Raw genomic sequence first — 19,031 nt, 5'->3', positions numbered from 1 at the left:
ACTCAGGCTGCCCTGATACCCAGCCGGGAGACTTTCAGTTGGAGTTCTGATGACCAGTGGAGGCACAATAACTGTGGGAAAGGAAAGCCTTGGAGACGCAGCTGTGAGCAGATCGGGGTATCCTTTGTCTAAGTCCAACCCAGGTTTCCCTTTGATCCGACCCTTCCAACTCATTCAGCCTTCAGTCCTGTCGATGCTCTGGTCCTGTTTCATGAGCCTCATGCCCTTGTCATCTCTTTTAAGTGGCCCAAAAAAATACAGTCCACATGTCTTCAGCCTGCTCTTGTTCTTGAGGACAGAAACCGTATGTCGTTTTTCTATTTTTCAATATTTCCTGGCACATATGTAATTCCCATTCTTTTCACCTTTGAAAGACTGCTTCCCTTTAAGGAGCCCTCTCCTCCTCTATAGTTACTCCTACTCTTCCAGACCCCCACCCCTGCATGATCCCATTATACAGGACTTTTTTCTCAGCTAGAGGTCAAGTTTAGAGAGGAAGACGATCAACTCTGTGTGAAGATGTTAGCCTATGACAGCTTAAAGCATTTCCTCTCTCTGGCAAATGTGCAAGGGGACTCATTTAACACCAAATATAACCTTTAAGAACCAAAGCAATAAGTTGCTGATAAAATTCCAGAGACCTGGGGAAGAAGTAGAGAGGAGGGGAGATTTTTTGAGCAGGGTTCTATTGATCATTCCTCACACCTAACTATTCAGGCTGTTACTGATTCTAGATATTTCTAACACTGAGCTTCCCTAAGGAGTTGTGAGCATATTCCCTCAGCCTTCATCTTGAATTGGACTTTGGATTGGCTGGGGTGAACAGCCAGCATGAGGTGTTTGAACGTCTGTGCTTCTCAATCTCCCCTGAAACACTGCCCATCTCTTGGACATTTCACTGCTAATAAGATGATTCCTCATTGGAGGCAGGGGTTGTGAGCCAACTCTACCAGTTTCCTTGGTATCTTGTAACTCAGTAGTTCTATAAGAAGGTAAGGAAAGATATAAATCCATAAAGACTTAGATTTCATATTCTTGCAATTCCCAATCCTGATAATGATGCTGAACAGCATAAAGTAGTAGCAAAGGCTATGAAGTCAAGATGGGGGCTCTAAGCAACTTTCTTCTTAATAAACTAGAATTGAGAAATCTTTTAACATCTCTGAATCCCCATGTGAAACTATCAGATGGGATAATGAATAGAGGTCCTCTGTAGCTAACACACAAGAAAGTAGTGGAGATAAAATGGGATACTGAGTGTACAAATGTTTGGAAAGCATTAAATGCTATACAAAGTTATGAATTTTAATCTTATCCTTTGCAAAACATATGACAGAATAGAGAACTCTGAAGAGCACTTGAAATATTTTTCAATTCCCTTTGGTGGCAGAGACTGATAGTTTTATCAGTATTAAGTTTCACATTGCCTCTTTAATAATAGATTCCCCCCTGTTGGTCAAGGTGCATGGCAACCAATAAGGAACACATTTCCTGGTATCCTTTGTTTACTTGTAGCTAATGGCTAGGTTCTAGCCCATGAGATGTGAGTGGAAGCGATATTTGCAACTTCTTTCCGTGCCCTCTCTGTTGTCTGAAATACAAACAAGATGGCAGGAGCGGCAGCAGGCACCTTGCATCATGAGGTGGAAGGCACGTGTTCGTATGAAAGAGCAACAAAGAGGGGGCCCGGGCTTCTGTAACTCACCAGAGCTATCTGACCAGTTTGTCTTTTAAATGAGAGGACAATGGCTTTGATCTCCTTGAAGTCATTATTATTTTGAATTTCTCTGTTAAAGTGGCCAAGTGGGAATCCTATCCTATGGATTTAATGTTTGTTTTTGTTTTTGTTTTAATGATCCATGCTCATCTCCTTGCCAGGTCTATCTCTGGTAGATTTTCTTCCCTGTATAAATACTATCTCTACTCAGGCTTGAACAAGTCCTCATATTTCAAACCCTTGATTAGACGATGACCAAGTTACCTCCTCTAGATGATAAGAAACACGGTCTTATAATTCTTTAATAGCACACACGATATCCTTAGCTGTTGCCCAACACTGATTGCTAGTGTTATTAGTTATTAGAAGGAATATCCAAATAATTCTCAGGGCAGGCTTTCTCTGGTTAGCAAGAGTAGGCTGCCAAAAAATTAAAAAGAGACAGAAGAGATAGTATACCTTAGTCCCTGATGATAATTTAAACACACACACATGAACACGCACACGAGGACACCCCGTCCCAATCTGGGGCTCTCCTTGCCAAGAGAAGGGAAGGAATGTCTACCTGGGTGTTGTAGGAGTCAGTAGGATGTGGAAGCCCCTGGGGAATTTTCTCCCCCTCCTCTTGGGCTTTTAACAGCAATGTACCTGGTATTGATTTGGTTTTGGATCTTAAAGCTGTTGACTCCCCATGGCTCCCAAGATCCAGATGTCTTCTGTTGGCATCCCCTCTCTGAGCTTCACTCAGCATGTAGGTGTGCAGTCAATTTTTGGAGAACAAACTGTGTCCCTACCTCTTCATTTCTATCAACATAGGACCCCAGGGATATGACAAGCGTGCTGCTTTCGAATGAAATGATATGAGGGAGGAAGCCTGTGTCGGTCTTTTTAATTTGCTCAGCACTGGCCTCGGGCCAACACAAAGAGATGGTTTCTCCTCTGAACATCCTGATATCTGGTCTCAAGTGGAGCTCCATACATCACGCCTTCAGCGGCAAAGAGCCTTTTGATATAAATCCCGAGATGCCTAAGGAACAGTGTGAAGTCAGTAGAGGCTGCCTCCAAGTCTCAGCTATGCATGAATTCCCTGCCAAACATTTAAAGTGAGTTTAAAAGAAACAATCCGAATGCTTTCTAACTTGTTTTGATTTTCCACATGACAAAACACTGGATTGTTATTGTGTGAGTGTGTGTGTGCGAGCGTGTGCGCGTGTGCGTGTCACAGCGGCAAGCAGATAATTTGCAGCTAGGCAGAACATTAGATCCTAACATCGAAATGTGACGATGGAGAGAGAGCTGCTCATTAACTGTAGCTGCCATCTTCTTCCCTCTCTACCTCAGGAACAAATCATGGGTAAGATTTTGTGAGTCTAATTTCTACCGACTAACAAGCAATGTTTATTTGGTCCCTTTAACTTATATATGTCTCAGAAAGTGTGACTGCCTAAAAAGTCATCAGTCTCTCGGCTTGCTGGTGGGCCAGGGATGTAGAGACGTCCGGGCTCACCCCAGGCGGCGTGGCTCTGGGTCACGGCCGGCTCAGGGCTGGCACGGTTGTGCCACGCACGTGGGTTAGAGACAAATCCTTCTGGGCTTTAATAGCTGGCTTCTTGCGTGATTGGCAGGAAGCTTTTATCCCTCATGGAACACACGAGTAAAAGGAGCTTGCACTTTGCAGTCCGTCACATCTAGCATACAACCTATGAGGAAGCCGGTTATTGTCTGTGGGATTCACTTTTCCCATCTACGTAATTGGGCCTAATAATATCTACCGTGTTGTGAATAGATTTAAAGTATGAAAAGGGCCCCCCCACAGTGATGGGCACAAGGGAGGCCCCCAATAATACTCCCCTCACGGGGCAGATGAAGCCAAGGGTAGTGAGAGAAGTACAAAGCCGCTTCTCCAAATCTCTCTTTGATGGAGACACTGGGCTCCCCTCTGTGCAGGCAGGCACTCCATGAATGCTTGTGGGTTGATTGACTCTCAACCCCAGAGAGACTATTCTGGAGGCTGAGATGTGGCTTACGTAAAGCTGGCTTAAACATCAAACATGTTAGATATCAATGAAATAGGCTTTTCAATCTGATTTAGGGGTTTCACTCATTTTGCCTTGAGCTCCTTGAAAGGACTGATCAGATCAATGTTGTGAAACTCTTGACCCGCTCTGATCCTGCTCCTGAATGCCAGGCAAGGGCTTTCTATCCCCTTTTCCCCACTTTTCCCCTTATTATTCGACAAACTTGGTGTTCCTGTAGTTGTGATTGGGAAAAATTAAAAACGAGAAGCAATTGGCAATGCAGCCCATTTTCAGGTCCTGTCTCACACACTCCAGCCCGAGCTGCCAGCTATGGGCATAGTCTAACAAGAGGAGAAGATCATGTGGGTAGAAGAAGGTTACCAGGCTGGAGATAGTCAAGATGTTGGGAGGTAGTCTGTCTAAACTCCTGGGACAACTGGCCCACTGAGTTCCATGTCTCCTAGCATAAATCAGTTATCATTTATTTAGTGACCCTGAAGATCTTTTGGATATTGGCTAGCTAAGCTCCTAGTCTTTGGGCCACATTCTTTTTAAACGTCTTCGCCTCTGTGCTATAGCAGAATTTCAAACTTGGAAGTACCATATCAAAGAAGATGACGGCTCCAAAGAGGTAAAACGGAAATACTCCTGGAAACACTACAAGTTCTGTAGCCTGTTTGGAAACGTTAGACATAGAGTTTTCTTCCTGCTTCCCCCAGCTCTTAATTTATTAGTCAATTCTTTTTGAACGAAAATAAAATCGGTAAAGGGTGATCTTAGACACTTGTTAATAAGCACTTTTTCTCTTAAATGCCACTACCAGTGTTCATTTCTCAGGGCCTGTCCTGAGACAGGCCTGTCCTGATTCTACCAGCCATTCCCTAAAAGACGGGAGATGCAGCACGGCTCCGAGCTGAGATGCAGGGGCTTTGCGGGGTGTGAGTCTCTAGTGATCGTCGATAGGAGGGTGACCTTGTTTAAAAACAGCTGCAACAACAAAACACCGCTACTTATGATTTGAACCGCATTCGCACCGGGTTCAAGATGAGAGCGAACAGCAAAGCGAGGGTTGGCGTAAAACCTCATTTAAGGGTGGAAGGGGACTTCTTTCTTTCTCTTTGTCTCTAGACAGACCAGTATTTCCATTACAGAGGCCGTGTGAAACAGACCAGTTTCAGCAGAACATCCAAGCCATAATTTGGCTTTTCATGTGTGCCTCTGTGGGTTCCCATGCTGCTGCAAAGGATGTTTTCAAGAACTGTTTCTTTCTGGTGCTTCTCTCCTTGAGCTTCTAAGGACGTCTAAGTCAGATGCATCCCTACCCTACTTAATATCATGGATTGAAAAACGTCAGGGGAAAAAAAGAAGAAGACAGATCCTCTCCAGCTGGGCAAGGATGAAGACAAAGAGGAAGCAGGTGTCCAAATCAAGCCACCTACAGCCAGATGTCCTCCAAAAGGCCCATCCTTCTCCAAGATAACCAACGCCACAGAAGGTTGGTGCGCCTGCTCATCCCCCCCCGTCCTGAGGCAGGAGAGCACAGGGGGTCACCATCTCACCACCTGGCTGTTGTAGTCCTCGGTGACCGCCCCGTCTGTGTTCCCGTCCTCCTTGGGCCACCGGTGGCCCCTGTGCTCCCGCTGCAGCCTGCGCCCCTCCCGCCTCTTTTGCCGGTCCCTCTGGTGCTCTAGCTGCTTGGTGTGGTGGTAGCGCTGCTGGAAGAGATCCTTCGCGTACTCGTAAAGCTGCATGTCCAGGAAGTTGAGCTCCTCGATGCGCTGGCGGGCGCCCTCGTTGATGTCCACATTGGAAGCCCGCGTGATGTTGAACTGCGTGAAGGGGGAGATAAACTTGAGGTTGAATGTCCTCTCAAAGAGAAACTGAGTCTTCCTCTGGAATTCCGTGAGCCCAAAGAAGGCCATGTTCTTCAGGTTGTTTTTCGCGCTCTGCAACAGGATGGTGTTTCTCTCGCTCTCATTCATGAAAGTCAAGTTGTAGCAGCCCACCAGGCTCAGGTCGGCCAGCATGCGCACCTGGCGGTTGTTGGCCAGGTTGTAGGTGCAGTCCATGAACTCCCGCAAGCTGACCCCAGACCAGTCGTCCCCGGGGTAGCAGGTAGGCAGCTCATCAGGGGTGGGGCTTCTCCCATCACACATGTGGAGGGAGGTTTTCCATGTGGCCCCTCTCTGGACGTGTTTCCACTCGCTCAGGTAACGCGACACTGGATCCCGTAACATGGTGATGTAATAGAAATTCCTGGAAGAAATTAGAAGGAAGAGGGTCAGTCAGTCGTTGACAACCACAGCTCTGGGATTCTGAACCTCCGTTGTGTTTATATCAGCACTGAGTCAATTGCCTCTTCTGCCAAATGTTCATGTGAGCGTTGTTGCTTGGATTTGCACCTATCAGGCAAATGTTCCCAAATGTGATATTTCCATAAACATGCATGGACCGGTTTTCAATACCATTCATTTGTTGGGTATTTCCTCCCTGCTCCAGTGTGGGGAGAGATGTGGTGGGGGAATAGGTCATTCATTCATTAAGCAATTTCTTCACTGATAAATTACTACCAGAAATAACAATACCTTATGTTAAGAAAACACACCAAGAGTTTTCAAAGTTATTCTCCAACCAATGTTTTATTTGATCCTTACAACAAACCTTTGTAGCAGATGTGGGACTATTTGACAGGGAAACGTGCAAGGAGGCAAAGTGATTCATCCAAGGTTGTGGGACCAAAAAGGGCAAAGCCGGGAGCCAATCCTCCTTAGTCTTGCCTGTTTACACTGCTGTTTTGGATTACAAGTTAGGTGGGCTTGGGGGACGATGTGTTGTATGTGGAGACTGATGTTCACTGAACACCTACTGTGTACTAAGAGCTGCGACAGGTGCTTTATGATACTAGCACAGATAATCCTCAGCACAATTTCATAAAAGGTTCTTTATCATAACTTCTTCAAAGCTGAGACCATAGAGACTGAGAAAGGTGAAAACACAGCCTAAGATCCTAGAATGAATTAATACTTGAACTGCAATGGAGTCCAGGCCTATTGATTTTAACACTTCTGTGCTTTCCTATGTACTGTATTGCTATTTTAAAAATAAAAATATAATTAATATTTATTGAATGTCTTTTTTTTAATTTTTAAAAACGTTTATTTTTGAGAGACAGAGAGACAGACAGAGAGAGAGAGAGAGAAGAACCATGAGCAGGGGAGGGGCAAAGAGAGAGGGAGACACAGAATCTGAAGCAAGATCTAGGCTCTGAGCTGTCAGCACAGAGCCCGATGTGGGTCTTGAACCCACAAACTGCGAAATCAGACCTGAGCCGAAGTCAGACGCTTCACTGACTGAACCACCCAGGCCCCTTGAATGCCTATTAGTTGTCAGGTACTGTGGTTATTATAAGCACAGGTCTTCTCTACTGGCATCAGATGGAACATTGAGAAAAAATATGTCTTTCAAATGGTTAGCTTCAGAATGATTCTGTAAAGATCAGGGTGCTTCTGGCTTAAAGAGGCAAGAAAACTGTAAAGAGGCAAGAAGAGAGTTGGAAAAGTAGATAGGTAAAGACACAACACAAAGCATTACAGGAAAGTAAATATTGATCAAAATGAGGAAAACCCGGGGCACCTGGGTGGCGCAGTCGGTTAAGCGTCCGACTTCAGCCAGGTCACGATCTCGCGGTCCGTGAGTTCGAGCCCTGCGTCAGGTTCTGGGCGGATGGCTCGGAGCCTGGAGCCTGTTTCCGATTCTGTCTCCCTCTCTCTCTGCCCCTCCCCCGTTCATGCTCTGTCTCTCTCTGTCCCAAAAATAAATAAAAATGTTGAAAAAATAAATAAATAAAATAAAATGAGGAAAACCCTTCTCATGATTTGAGCTGCCTCCCAATGGAATGAGCTGCCCACCCACCACTGGGACCAGGAGTGACAGTCAGAATGCCCCTGAGCAGACAAATGGTCCTGAAGAGCTCAGAAAGGAAGACTGGTCTTCCCTTGGCCAAGATAACCTGGATTTTTTTTTTTTAAACTTAATACCCAGGAAAAGCAATGACAAACATAAGGGCTTTGAGGGTGCACTGCTTTTGATGCTGCTTTTAAAAAGGAGTTGATAGGGTGCCAGGGTCGCTCAGTCGGTTAAGTGTCAGTCGGTTAAGCATTGGGCTTTGGCTCAGGTCATGATCTCGCAGTTCATGAGTTCGAGCCCCGTGTTGGGCTCTGTGCTGACAGCTCAGAGCCTGGAGCCTGCTTCAGATTCTGTGTTTCCCTTTCTCTCTGCCCCTCCCCTGCTCATGCTCTGTCTCTCCCTTTCTCTCTCTCAAACATAAATACACATTAAAATAAATAAGTAAATAGGACTAGATGAACTATAATATTTGAAACTACACATTTACTGTATTCAGTTATTTTGAATGTCTAGCCAGACAGTTTGAAACGTGCTAATGAAACTGCACTACCTTAAGGAATGCTAGCGTCTCCTTAAATTAGAAAGAGGAATGTGCTGACCACAGACAGGCCAGCCCCAGCCCCTGCTGTGGCCAGGCCCCATTTTACGTTACTCCATTGTCTTTCACTGTGACAGAATGACAATTCCATCAGTGGGAGAAAATTTCATGAAAGGTCAGTAGGGAAAGCGGAAAACAACTTGATACAGCTTCTGGGCTCCACGACGAAATGTTGATGGTGAAGTTTTGTTCAGAGTAGGTATTACTATGGTTGAACGCTATATGACATGTCATTACTTAATTCTGCTTTGGTCCCATCTCAGGGCTTGTTCATGTTTACATTTTATAAGCAGAGACTGATGTTTATTTCACAAGACAATTGCATAATAAATATAGAAACACAATAATGATGATAGTCACCTAACTCATTAAGGATGCCAAACACTTCAAGACAGAACAATCTAAAGCAGACCGATCTTTAAATTGGGACAAAGACCACAAATGGAAAATTTAAGATTTTCCTGTTAATTGGGCAGAAGAGAAAACACACACAAAAAAAGGATTTAAGGAAAACGCATGATGACAATCAGTTGATAAGTCTCCACCTCATTCACGTGTCTCAGGGTTAGAAACAATCTAGATTTTTTAAATCATAGGAGCCGGAGGGTTTTATGGCCAGGAATTACAACGGTTTGTGACGTAAAGGTTTAACTGGAATCTGCTCCTGGAATTTTAGTGGCTTTTGTCTGACTCGGGAAAATTGGCCATAGAATTGCTGGGGCCCTCGTTCCATTGGAAATTTACAGGGTCTCAAAGCTGACTGAACCTGGCTTGGCTTAAAATGGTATTGGTTTCAAATTTAACTTTATTCAATTTAACACCGCAGTTAACAATGACCACCCAAGCTGTAGGATGATGTTTACATGAGTAAAATAAGTCCCAAATGTCTTCAGGTTCTGCCAGCTAAATAGGTAAGAGATCAATTTGTACGTAAAACTCCGACATCAAGACACAAAAATGTACTAGTGGGACATTTACATTGACGGAGTACAAAGTTGTCCCAATCTCATGGTTCCGTAAAGAAATGGCCCTTCGCATTTAAGTATTGCTTTAGTCAGACATATTCTCATGTATGTTGTGTTTCCTTGTTTAAATCCTGCCAAGGATTCAAAATAGAAATTTAGGAAAACAGTAAAAATAAAACAACGGGTTGAAGAGCACTCAACTATTGGTGAAAGACAAAACACTTAAACATGATCAATTAAATAATTTTTTCTCATCTCTACTTTTCCATTTTCATTTGCTTCTCTCCTTGCAGACAGAAAACTGCAAAGATCACTGTTGAAATGATGTTTATGTCCAGGCCACACGCCCACATGTGCAGCGTACAAGCTTTGCTCGGGTTTTATGAATCTTCTGCTCACTCCAAAGAACAACACGTACTCATTTTCTTCTGTTCTCCAGACTCCTGATTCAGTTTCTAGGGAGAAGTCTTAGAGGGTGCCACACTACTTAAATTTGCAAGTTTCTTTTGTACGCCTTTCTTGTTCAACAGCACAATGGAAGGTAAAGCAAAGAACAGAGAAAGACTAGCCCCAGCTCCCTAGCAAAGCCTGTTATGGCCACAGTGTGGAGGTCTTCATCCACTCTCTCCGTCTTTCCTAATGCAATCTCCTAGCCTAGGTACAGCGTCATCTGTTCAGACACCGTCCTTGCAGTTGACTTCAACTCCCCTCAGATTTGGGAAACACAAATAAGTAAACTACTATTTTCCTCCCTCATCTACCATTCATTCGTTTGTTAATTCTGCCAATGTTAATTGAGCCCCTTGTGTTTGGTAAGCACGTGGTGGGGGGTGGGGCAGGGTGGGTAGGAGACATCAGGGACTCAGAGATTACCAACGCATCACCCTCAAGGGGATCTCCAGCACCCAGTGATTTTGTTGCAGTGAAAAAATCGCTAACTACCACAGTAAGGGAATGTTCTACCAGTCTCCTGGGACCGGAGCAATCTCCAAGACAGATAACTTTATTTGTCGGTGACAGCATTCTGTCAGCAGGTCGTCCATTTGCCACCAACTTCATCGAGAGTTTGGGCGAATTCATTTAAGAATGTCTATAAAGCAATTGCAGCCCTTTCGAATTGTCATTCTTGGGCCCCCAAGGTAATGATGGCAAATATGGGGTGTGCTTGGGAAGATTAGGGAACAAGTCACCTTGGTTAGTTCAAGGATGATTTTAACTGATGATGATCATCTGGGCCATCGTGGCTTACTCAAGTTCAGGGCCACAGAAAACACACTTTTCCACAGCTGCTTTAGAACCACCTGAACGTCCTGCTCTGCTCTGAGGGAATCACATCAAACAATTCTACATGCAGCACAGAGGCATGACTGCCCTCCTTCAGTCTTTGACTTGTCTTTCTCTCACTTGCAAGCTGCTGCCTGGCCTTTTGTGGCCCAACTCCACCTTGCCTGATTTTTCCAGCCTCTGGGGTTTCCTGCATTACTCACTGCACTTTTAACCTGCACGTGAACATCGTGGTCACCTCTACCCTTGAATCTCCTTTTTGATAACTGGACTCAGGTCTCATGTCCCACAACACCTCACACAAAGTCCTGCTCACAGCAGATGTTCAATACACGATGCCACATAAAAGAAATGATGATCGTATGAGATTAAATGTATTTTAATAACTAAGGTTAATATCGCCTTTCATAAATATGCCACTATCTTCTTTCCTAAAACGAATCCAATATTGTTTTTGACTGTTTAAAATGTGTGAAAAGTGTAAAAAGATACATAATCTATGAGTGTATCCATCATTTGATTGTGATGGTCCACGTGCAGAGAGAGACAGTCAACACAGACTTTGGGTAAAAAGTAGAGTGTTCAAGCAACAGGTAATTAGTAGCGATGAGGTGCCTTTTTAAAAACGTTAAGCTTACTAGTTTTCTTCCCTATTGCTTCAAAAATCTGTATTTCACCAAGCAGTTTATTGTATAATTGCTCATTTCTTTAATTAGCAAGCCATTTAATTAACACACGCTTATCGAGGGTTTGTTATGTGTAAGGATCTGCTCTAACAAATGTGGAGAACATAAAAAAAGAATAAAATGCCCTCAAGTATTGTGTGTGTAAGGGTGGTCGATTAGAAAAAGCCATTGTGTAGCAAGTTACGGAGGTAAGGAGTGAACAGGCAATATTTAAGAGAATAGTTACGAATGTACGGAGAGAAGAGTGGTCTAGGTTAGACCAGGAGGTTCATGTTGTGCCTTTCACAAAATGTTTGTTTAATATATGAATGGGTGGGAGCTACAATAGGATGCTGAGTCCAAGGAGTCATGGGCTCTGAATACAACTGTCTATTCCCCAAATGGGAAAGGTGTTGATGTAAGAAGACTCATTTAGCAACAGCGTTCAGTGTAGACAGAAGTAGGCAGAGCCAGGAGAGACATTTGGTAGCTGTGGTAAAGGGCCAGTGGGGAAGAGCCCAGAACCATCGGTGTGGATGAGGAAGAATCAGTGACAGATTCCTATCATGCACCCATCTGTCATCCTTTCTTCCCTACTTCCACATTGCCAGCTTCCTCCAAACTACCTTTCCCTCTGTATATTCTTCTTCCCTTTTACCTCATCCTTCCTTTTCAATTCCTAAATGAAAGAAGGCACAGCCAGTATGCCCATCAAAATGGTGGAATGAGAATAGACGTCTCTAGAATCACCCTGCATGTGGTGATTAAAAAATAGTTTTATGAGGCTATCACTCGCCTAGCCATTGAAAACACATCCAGAAGAATCTACAAAATGCTACGTTCACGGGAGAGATTTAATAAATGTATTCCTTCCACCACTAGATTAACCCTTGTAAAATCAAGCAACAAAATTAGTAGCTCCATGGTCCACAGCTCTGTGCATTCAGAAAAAAACAGCTCAAGTAGAAACTCCTCAAGTAGCCAACACCCTGTGATGTCCTCTGAGGAAGGAGCTTCTACTCCCCTGTAACCTGTGCCATTCATACTTTATCTTCATTCCAGTGACCAGTGACTGTCCTATCCCTTGAACAGGTGTCATGCCTCACTCTTCTTGTTTCACCCAGAGCATATGGTGCACGACTTTATACAACATGGATGTTCAGTTGTTCAATGTTTGTGGAATGAAAAAATATTTTATCAGCTACTGTCTCAGGGATTCTGATAGTGATACCCCCGGGAAACTGAACTTGGTGCCTGGACCAACAAAAGGTTACCCAGGCTAAAGGTTTCTCTTAGCCTAGATCTTGTGAAATGTATGGAAAATAATCAATTTCTCCACCTTCCTCTCACCGTACACTTTTCAGTGAGTTTTCCCTACCTAATCAAGTTTTGCCAAAGCTCAGCATCTCACAAAGAACCTTGTGAACAGTTGGAAGGTGGACTTGGGGGTCATCTGACGGAGATCTTTGGTCCTCCCAAAGGAGTGGTACAGACATCTAACAGTATACACCTTAAACATAAGCTGATGTGCGCATTTTCAAATAGTGACACTTAGCTCCCCTTCTGCCCCACTGTACTGCATACTGGAGTCATTTTCCAAACACTCAGAACGGAATTAATTTCTTGACTCTCTTTAGAGCTGCACACTCATTATGGGCTACCCATTCTTCATTATCTCAGTAGAGTGTTATCTGCATTATACTGTATCTGATAGGCGGAATGGTGGCAGTTAGAGCTTGGCAATCAGACTGCCCTTTGACACAGTGATGAAAAGGCCTTTTATTCGAGCCTTGAAAACAAATTAAGGAATTTAAGAATGATGTTCTAAGCAAATGGGAAATTGGGAACTATGATTGTTAAGTATGGTAATAAAGAACTTTCAGAGGCTGACAATGGTGTGTGTCAGAGCGATTGGTTCCAAGGATGTCCAGTATTGTGATGAGAAAATGGAGACATGCATGTGTGGTTATCTTACTTCACACAGAAGCCACACGTCCCCCACCCAGCTGCCGCTGCTCCTCCCTCGCGGCGACTTACAAAGCAGCCAGACCCTTTTGGCTAAGGCCTTTTTATTTTACGTACTACCCAGAGATCTTGACTCTTTTCAGTTGGTAGGATAGAGGGGAGAGGGATGCCCACAGCCCTCCTCTCCTCCTCTCAGGAGGAGAGACACTTCTCATCACTTTTCCTGCTAGTGTACCTGATAAGTTTAGAAGGAGAATACTTTTAGATGTAGCTGGTTTGACCCTTTTTGTTTTTAAATCAGTGATTCCCCACCTTCCCCCAGTTGGAAATGCAATACATCGGGGCACCTGAATGGCTCAGTTTGTTAAGTGTCTGACTTCAGCTCAGGTCATGATCTCACAGTTTGTGGTTTCGAGCTCCATGTCGGGCTCTGTGCTGACAGCTCGGACCCTGGAGCCTGCTTCAGATTCTGTGTCTCCCTCTCTCTCTGTCCACCCCCCTGCTGTGTTCTCGTTCTCTCTCAAAAATGAATGAAAAAATTAAAAAAAAATAAATACAATACATTGATTTTCATGCCACTATGGAAAATGTGACCAATGCAGAATAGCAAAAAAGAAAAAAAATTAAAATTATGTATAAGCATTTCACTCATATATAACCACAGATAAATATATATTTTTCTTTATAGATTAAGGATCATAAATGAGCATGATATTTTTAACCTGTAATTTTAAGAAAAAGGGTTTTTTTTTACATTTATTTATTTTTGAGAGACAGAGTGAGACTGTGCGAGTAGCGGAGGGGCAGAGAGAGAAGGGGAGACACAGAATCCCAAGCAGGCTCCAGGCTCTGAGCTGTCAGCACGGAGCCCGATGTCAGGCTCTAACCCACGAACTGAGAGATTATGACCTGAGCTGAAGTCAGACGCCCCATCGACTAAGCCACCCAGGCTCCCTTAACCTGCACTTTAAGTCAAAACTACAGAGTGAACACTTTTTCTGTTTTATTTAATATTTTCTATAAGAGTGTGATATTCCAATTATAGATGTACCATAATTTATGTGACTCATCTCCCGGTTTTGGACAATTAGGCTGATTCTATTTGGAGGAGGATACTACAAACAATAATCTGGTGAATATCCCAAGCCATAAATATTGACGCAGGAATAAATTGCCAGGAGTAGAATTTTGAGTCAAGAGAATTGCCCCCATTTTGCTCTCAAAAAGCTGACCATCACTAGCATTGGAGAGGACAGGGCCCTTCCACGAGGCCTGACATCAGGAGGTGCTGGGGGACAAGGCCACCCAGAAGCCAAGGGAGGCCTATAAAACAGGCTCTTGGCTCTGCTCCCTTCTGGTTGGACCAGGAAGAGGTCCCGCCGGGATCACATTTACCAAAGACGGATGTTCAAGGACCGCCGGGGTGGGGTTTGTGACAGGGTGGTGTGGAAACATTCTTCCAAAAAGATTTGTTTATTTTGCACTGGATGAGCAGCTGGAGTATCAAATTAGAGACTAGACATTTGCGGAATCAAATCCCACTCATCAGTCTTGCAGCTATATTAAAGCTGACATCTGGATCAGAAAGACAGAGGTCCCTCACCCGATTATATTGGGGCCGGTTCTCCCAAGAAACAGCCCCTTGAGAGGCAGCATTTCTGCAGCTTTTAGTTGTCAACTAACTTTAATTATGAGAAGCCACAACACAGTACTAAAACAACCACACAAAAGCGTGAAATAAGAGGCTTCCGGACCACACTGGTCATTTCTCAGCGACGATCAGCCCACCTTCCAACCTCCCCAGAGGAAGAGGTAGTATTTATCGATAAGATAAAATTTTAAGTCCTGTCCCGTTGCTGCTTTATATTGACACGAACGCTAGGAGCCTCTGACTCACTAAAATGCCATGATTTTTGGGCGGTTGTCTAATTTGCTTTCACTTTCCCCCAAGTGGCTGCCGCAAGAATAAATTTCAGGGCATGCATGTTCCAGGGGCTTGTTTTTTGCTATCTTGCTGAGTACAGTTCCTTCCAGTACAGTTCCAAATGTGCCAGGGAGGGTCCTGCTCTCATGCATTATTCAGGCGCTTCCGTGCTTATTTGGTTCAGAGGCGCCCTGCTTTGCACTGCCTTGCTGGGATTTGGGCAGGAGGACGTCTCAGGGCGCTCCGCTCTGCAGAGCTGTGGTTTATGCGTGTGGGCATCCACCTGAAGCCTGGAGCCGCCCCAGAGTGAGATAAGGCCCAATTCCGTCTCACTTGCAGCTCTAATCCCAGCCGGGCAAAGCGGAACACCAGATAGTACACTCCGATTGTGTTATCAGGCCGTGCGTGTTCTGCTGTGCTCTCTTCTTAGCTAATTTCCCAGACGCTGCTTTTAGCAAACGTGAGAATTACCCAGGGTAGAAGCAACGAGGTGTTTCCATTGCAATTGTTTTGCTCTAGCCAATTTGGAGAGGAAAAGAAGTAAATCGGGATATTTAAGAGCAAGGCACGTGTTTCAATATTTAGGCTTATATATTGAATATATATATATCTGACGGCTTCGGTACACATTTCCCTAAAATATCTTAAGAACTTAAGAAAAAAATCGTCTCTGTCCAGATTTTGCTGTGCTCGTCCATAAAAGATTCTTCTGAGTTAGGATTTTCCTAGATTCTGCTATCATGAATTGGCAATCATTTTAGGATATTTAACAAAATACCTGAGAGATCTCTGCTTGATTCTATCCCTTGGCAGTTCTCAAAGAAAGAGTGACTTGGAGGTCATCCCTTGCGCAAAGATTAAGGACCAAGCTAACTTAAAATATGCAAAGTTCCATGTGAAACAAATATTTATATTAATAGCAGTAATAATAACGGCTAACATTTATTGAGCGCTATGTCCAAGTACAGTTATAGGTTCTGTATTTGCATTAACCAACTTAGTCATCAAAATAAGAGTTACATAGGCTTTTAGATGATGTCCGTAATTTCACCAAGCTCTCCCAAAGAGAGTTCTGATGGTCTCCTATCCTCTTCTAGGAGTCAGGCTGTTTTAAAGATGCAGTTTATGAATTAATGCTGCAGTAGGCCAGGCTTTGTTTAACTCAAAGCTCTAGAAGCAAAATGAGCTTTTTGGGGTAAGGGGTTTGTGTTTACCTGTGGGGTGGGCAGCAGGAATGAGGGTGAGGCAGCACACTGTAGGGTCTGGGGGCAGAGGGTTTATCTCAACTCTGGAGCATATGGGCTCAGAGGGTCCTCTAGACGGTCACAGCTTAGAAGTTCAGAAACACTTATCCCGACCTTGGCATGCACACAAAACTGCATAACAAATTTGCACTTGAGCTATAGAGACTAGTGGGAAAGACGGCAGCTGCATGAGTTTTTTAACACTCGTGAGGAATCTAGAAGCCAAAAGACTGTGGTAATCTCAGGACAATAATGGATGGTTGGAAATAGCGACACAAGAGAATTCCGATAAGGCAGAGCTCATGCAATGCCATAATTCTCTTCCTGGCTTTAACATAAGTCTTTTTTGAACACAATGCTACAAAATCTCAGAAATGTGTTCACAGGAGGTTGTCGGATCCTGAAGTTGGCTTTTGTTTCGGAAGAGAAGATTCAAGAAAATACACGTCAAGCTCTCCTCATTTGGACATTGCATGGGTGCATAATTTTGAGCATGTTGGAAACTTCACTGAAGGTGCAGTGGAAAGAGAATGGGTTTGAAGTCAGAAAGATCTGGACTTCAATTTTGGATCCTCCTCCCCCTTGACGTGCGCTGGTTAGCTTATATGACCTCTGGGGGCCTTGGTTTCCTCGTCTAAATAGCCAGGGTATATACATGCTTATTTCATAGAGTTGCAGGATTAAAGTAATGAGCGTAAAGGGCCCGGCGGCAGCAGATGCATGGCAGTCCCTTAACGTAAGTGCACACCCTCCCCTTTGACAGTTTTCCTTCTTGCATGATTATCAGAACCTCAGGAACTAGCCAAGTACCGTCAAGTTTTAAATGTTAAACAAGCTGTGTTAATAATAAAGAAAGAGAGAATGCTTTTCTATTTGTATAACATGCTTACAGTTCTCAAAACACTTTCCTTATCCATTATTGCACTTTATCCTCAGTAAAGGATTGTATCATAGCAGAATTTTCCAGGTGAGGACCCTGGCGTTCAGACATAGGAAAGGGTGTTCCTGCGGTCAAACAACTCAGGCGGAGTGGCTGTGGGACTTCTCTTCTGATCCGTCTTCAGCCACTATACTCATTTATTTATTTAAATATATTTTTGATTACGTCTTTCATGCCAAACACTGTGCTAAGTACTTGCGATATAATGGCACACAGGACACGGCCTGACCTCAAGGAGCTGACCACGCAGCCATCTTTGATGATCCTACACTGTAGTGTTTTGCTCCTATGTAGTTGAGTTAGAAAGAAAACATGGGATTTGCACATCATTCTACAGTTTTGGAGGTTTCACTGATGTGTATATTAGCTCATTTTCTCCTTGAAACCCACCAAAATGGGAGACCCAGAAGAAATAGGCAAAAATGCCAGGATACGGATATGCCTTTAGGTAATATTTGAAGTTGTAGAAAAAAATCAATCTGAAATAATAAACTCTTATTTCTCAGTAAGCAGTGTTGTGGACCTCAGTCAGGAGGCACACAATGTCTAGTGGTCTCTCTTTCTGTGACGCCAGTGGCCACTGGTGATCATTTATTAAAGGGTTGCGAAATGGTGAGATTCTAATTCTATCATTTCTGCTTCATTTGTTAGCCACAATGTTTCTATAAGGAGAAACTGCCCTTTATCAACTATTTGATCCCCCAAGGTATAGTTGATATAGTTAGGAAAGGTAGATGAATGTGTGAATCATGTTATTTATTGGTTTCAAAATAATAGATTACTTCCCTAGAATCCTCCAGAGGGGCTTTTTTTTTTTGGATGTTGTTTGTTATTTGTTTTTCTATCACTAATAGGTCATGAGTTTAAACATATTTAGTGTGTTTCAAGACATTGCAGACATTATACTTATTGATGTTCAAATTGTCTAATTTTTGGCCAGTAGGATCTTATTCAAGATGGATTCTGAGTCCCTTTGATTTGGTCCCTTACATCCCTATAAGCCTTTTATGCATATTCTTATAGGATCTTGAACGTTGCAGAAGTTCCCTATTAACAAAGACCAAGGAAGATGGGGTTACAGCTGGAAACATGCCACCAATCTGAAAGAACAAAGTGATAGCTGCCCAGCCTCTCCTCCTGGCCAGCCCGACCTCTCGCAGTCCCTACCCAGCAATGTAACTGACGCCTGTGCTAATTACCCCTGAGCGCAAATGGAGAAACAGACCAGACACCATCTTTAACTCTCATATGTTCTATCTGGCCCCAAACATCAGGGGTTTCTGCTTTGATTTTTTCTTCTCTCTTTTTTAAGTGCACATGCTTGACATTTTCCTCTGTGCTTGGAACAATAGGCAGGGCCAGTGACTCATCTGTGACTAGATGCCAATGTCACTCTACAAACTAATCTAGGAGAAACCAAATTATGCTGGAAGTAACACGGAGCCCTAATGAGGTTCTCTCCCAAATCCACTTATTCCCAATAACAGCGTGAGTTCCTTCCAGAAGCCCGGCTTACCACATGGACACTCAGTGGGACCCTCCAGCTGCGGTGGGCTCTGAAGCACGGCTGTAATTCTGCCTAATTAATAAAGCAATGACAGGAATTTAGAAAAAAAACATATGCACGAGAATTTAAATCTCCCAGGAAAAAATCAATTCGTTCTGTCTAAATTTTGCCTTGGGTGCTCCCTTTATCAATTCAAGTGTGGAGCACAGTGACCTTAAGTTGCAAATATTTTTCTTCAGGCATGATTGAAGCATCAGAGAGGTAATAGCTTTCAACGTGCATTTCTTAGAAATTTAAA

General features: G+C 43.6%; 1 protein-coding gene across 1 annotated transcript in view; it reads right to left on the bottom strand.

Moving 5' to 3' along the window:
* Nucleotides 1–5,282: 5,282 nt before the first annotated feature.
* The window catches only part of HS6ST3 (heparan sulfate 6-O-sulfotransferase 3), a 659,800-nt gene continuing 646,051 nt past the window's right edge, over nucleotides 5,283–19,031 (bottom strand). The window contains exon 2 of the mRNA XM_047868029.1: nucleotides 5,283–5,991. Within this exon, the coding sequence (XP_047723985.1) occupies nucleotides 5,283–5,991 (709 nt within the window). The remainder of the gene's footprint in view (nucleotides 5,992–19,031) is intronic.

The sequence above is a fragment of the Prionailurus viverrinus genome, chromosome A1 (genome assembly GCF_022837055.1).
Source record: "Prionailurus viverrinus isolate Anna chromosome A1, UM_Priviv_1.0, whole genome shotgun sequence".
Classification (NCBI taxonomy): domain Eukaryota; kingdom Metazoa; phylum Chordata; class Mammalia; order Carnivora; family Felidae; genus Prionailurus; species Prionailurus viverrinus.
The sequence above is the reverse complement of the archived record's forward strand: the minus strand, read 5'-3'. Positions and strand labels throughout refer to the sequence as shown.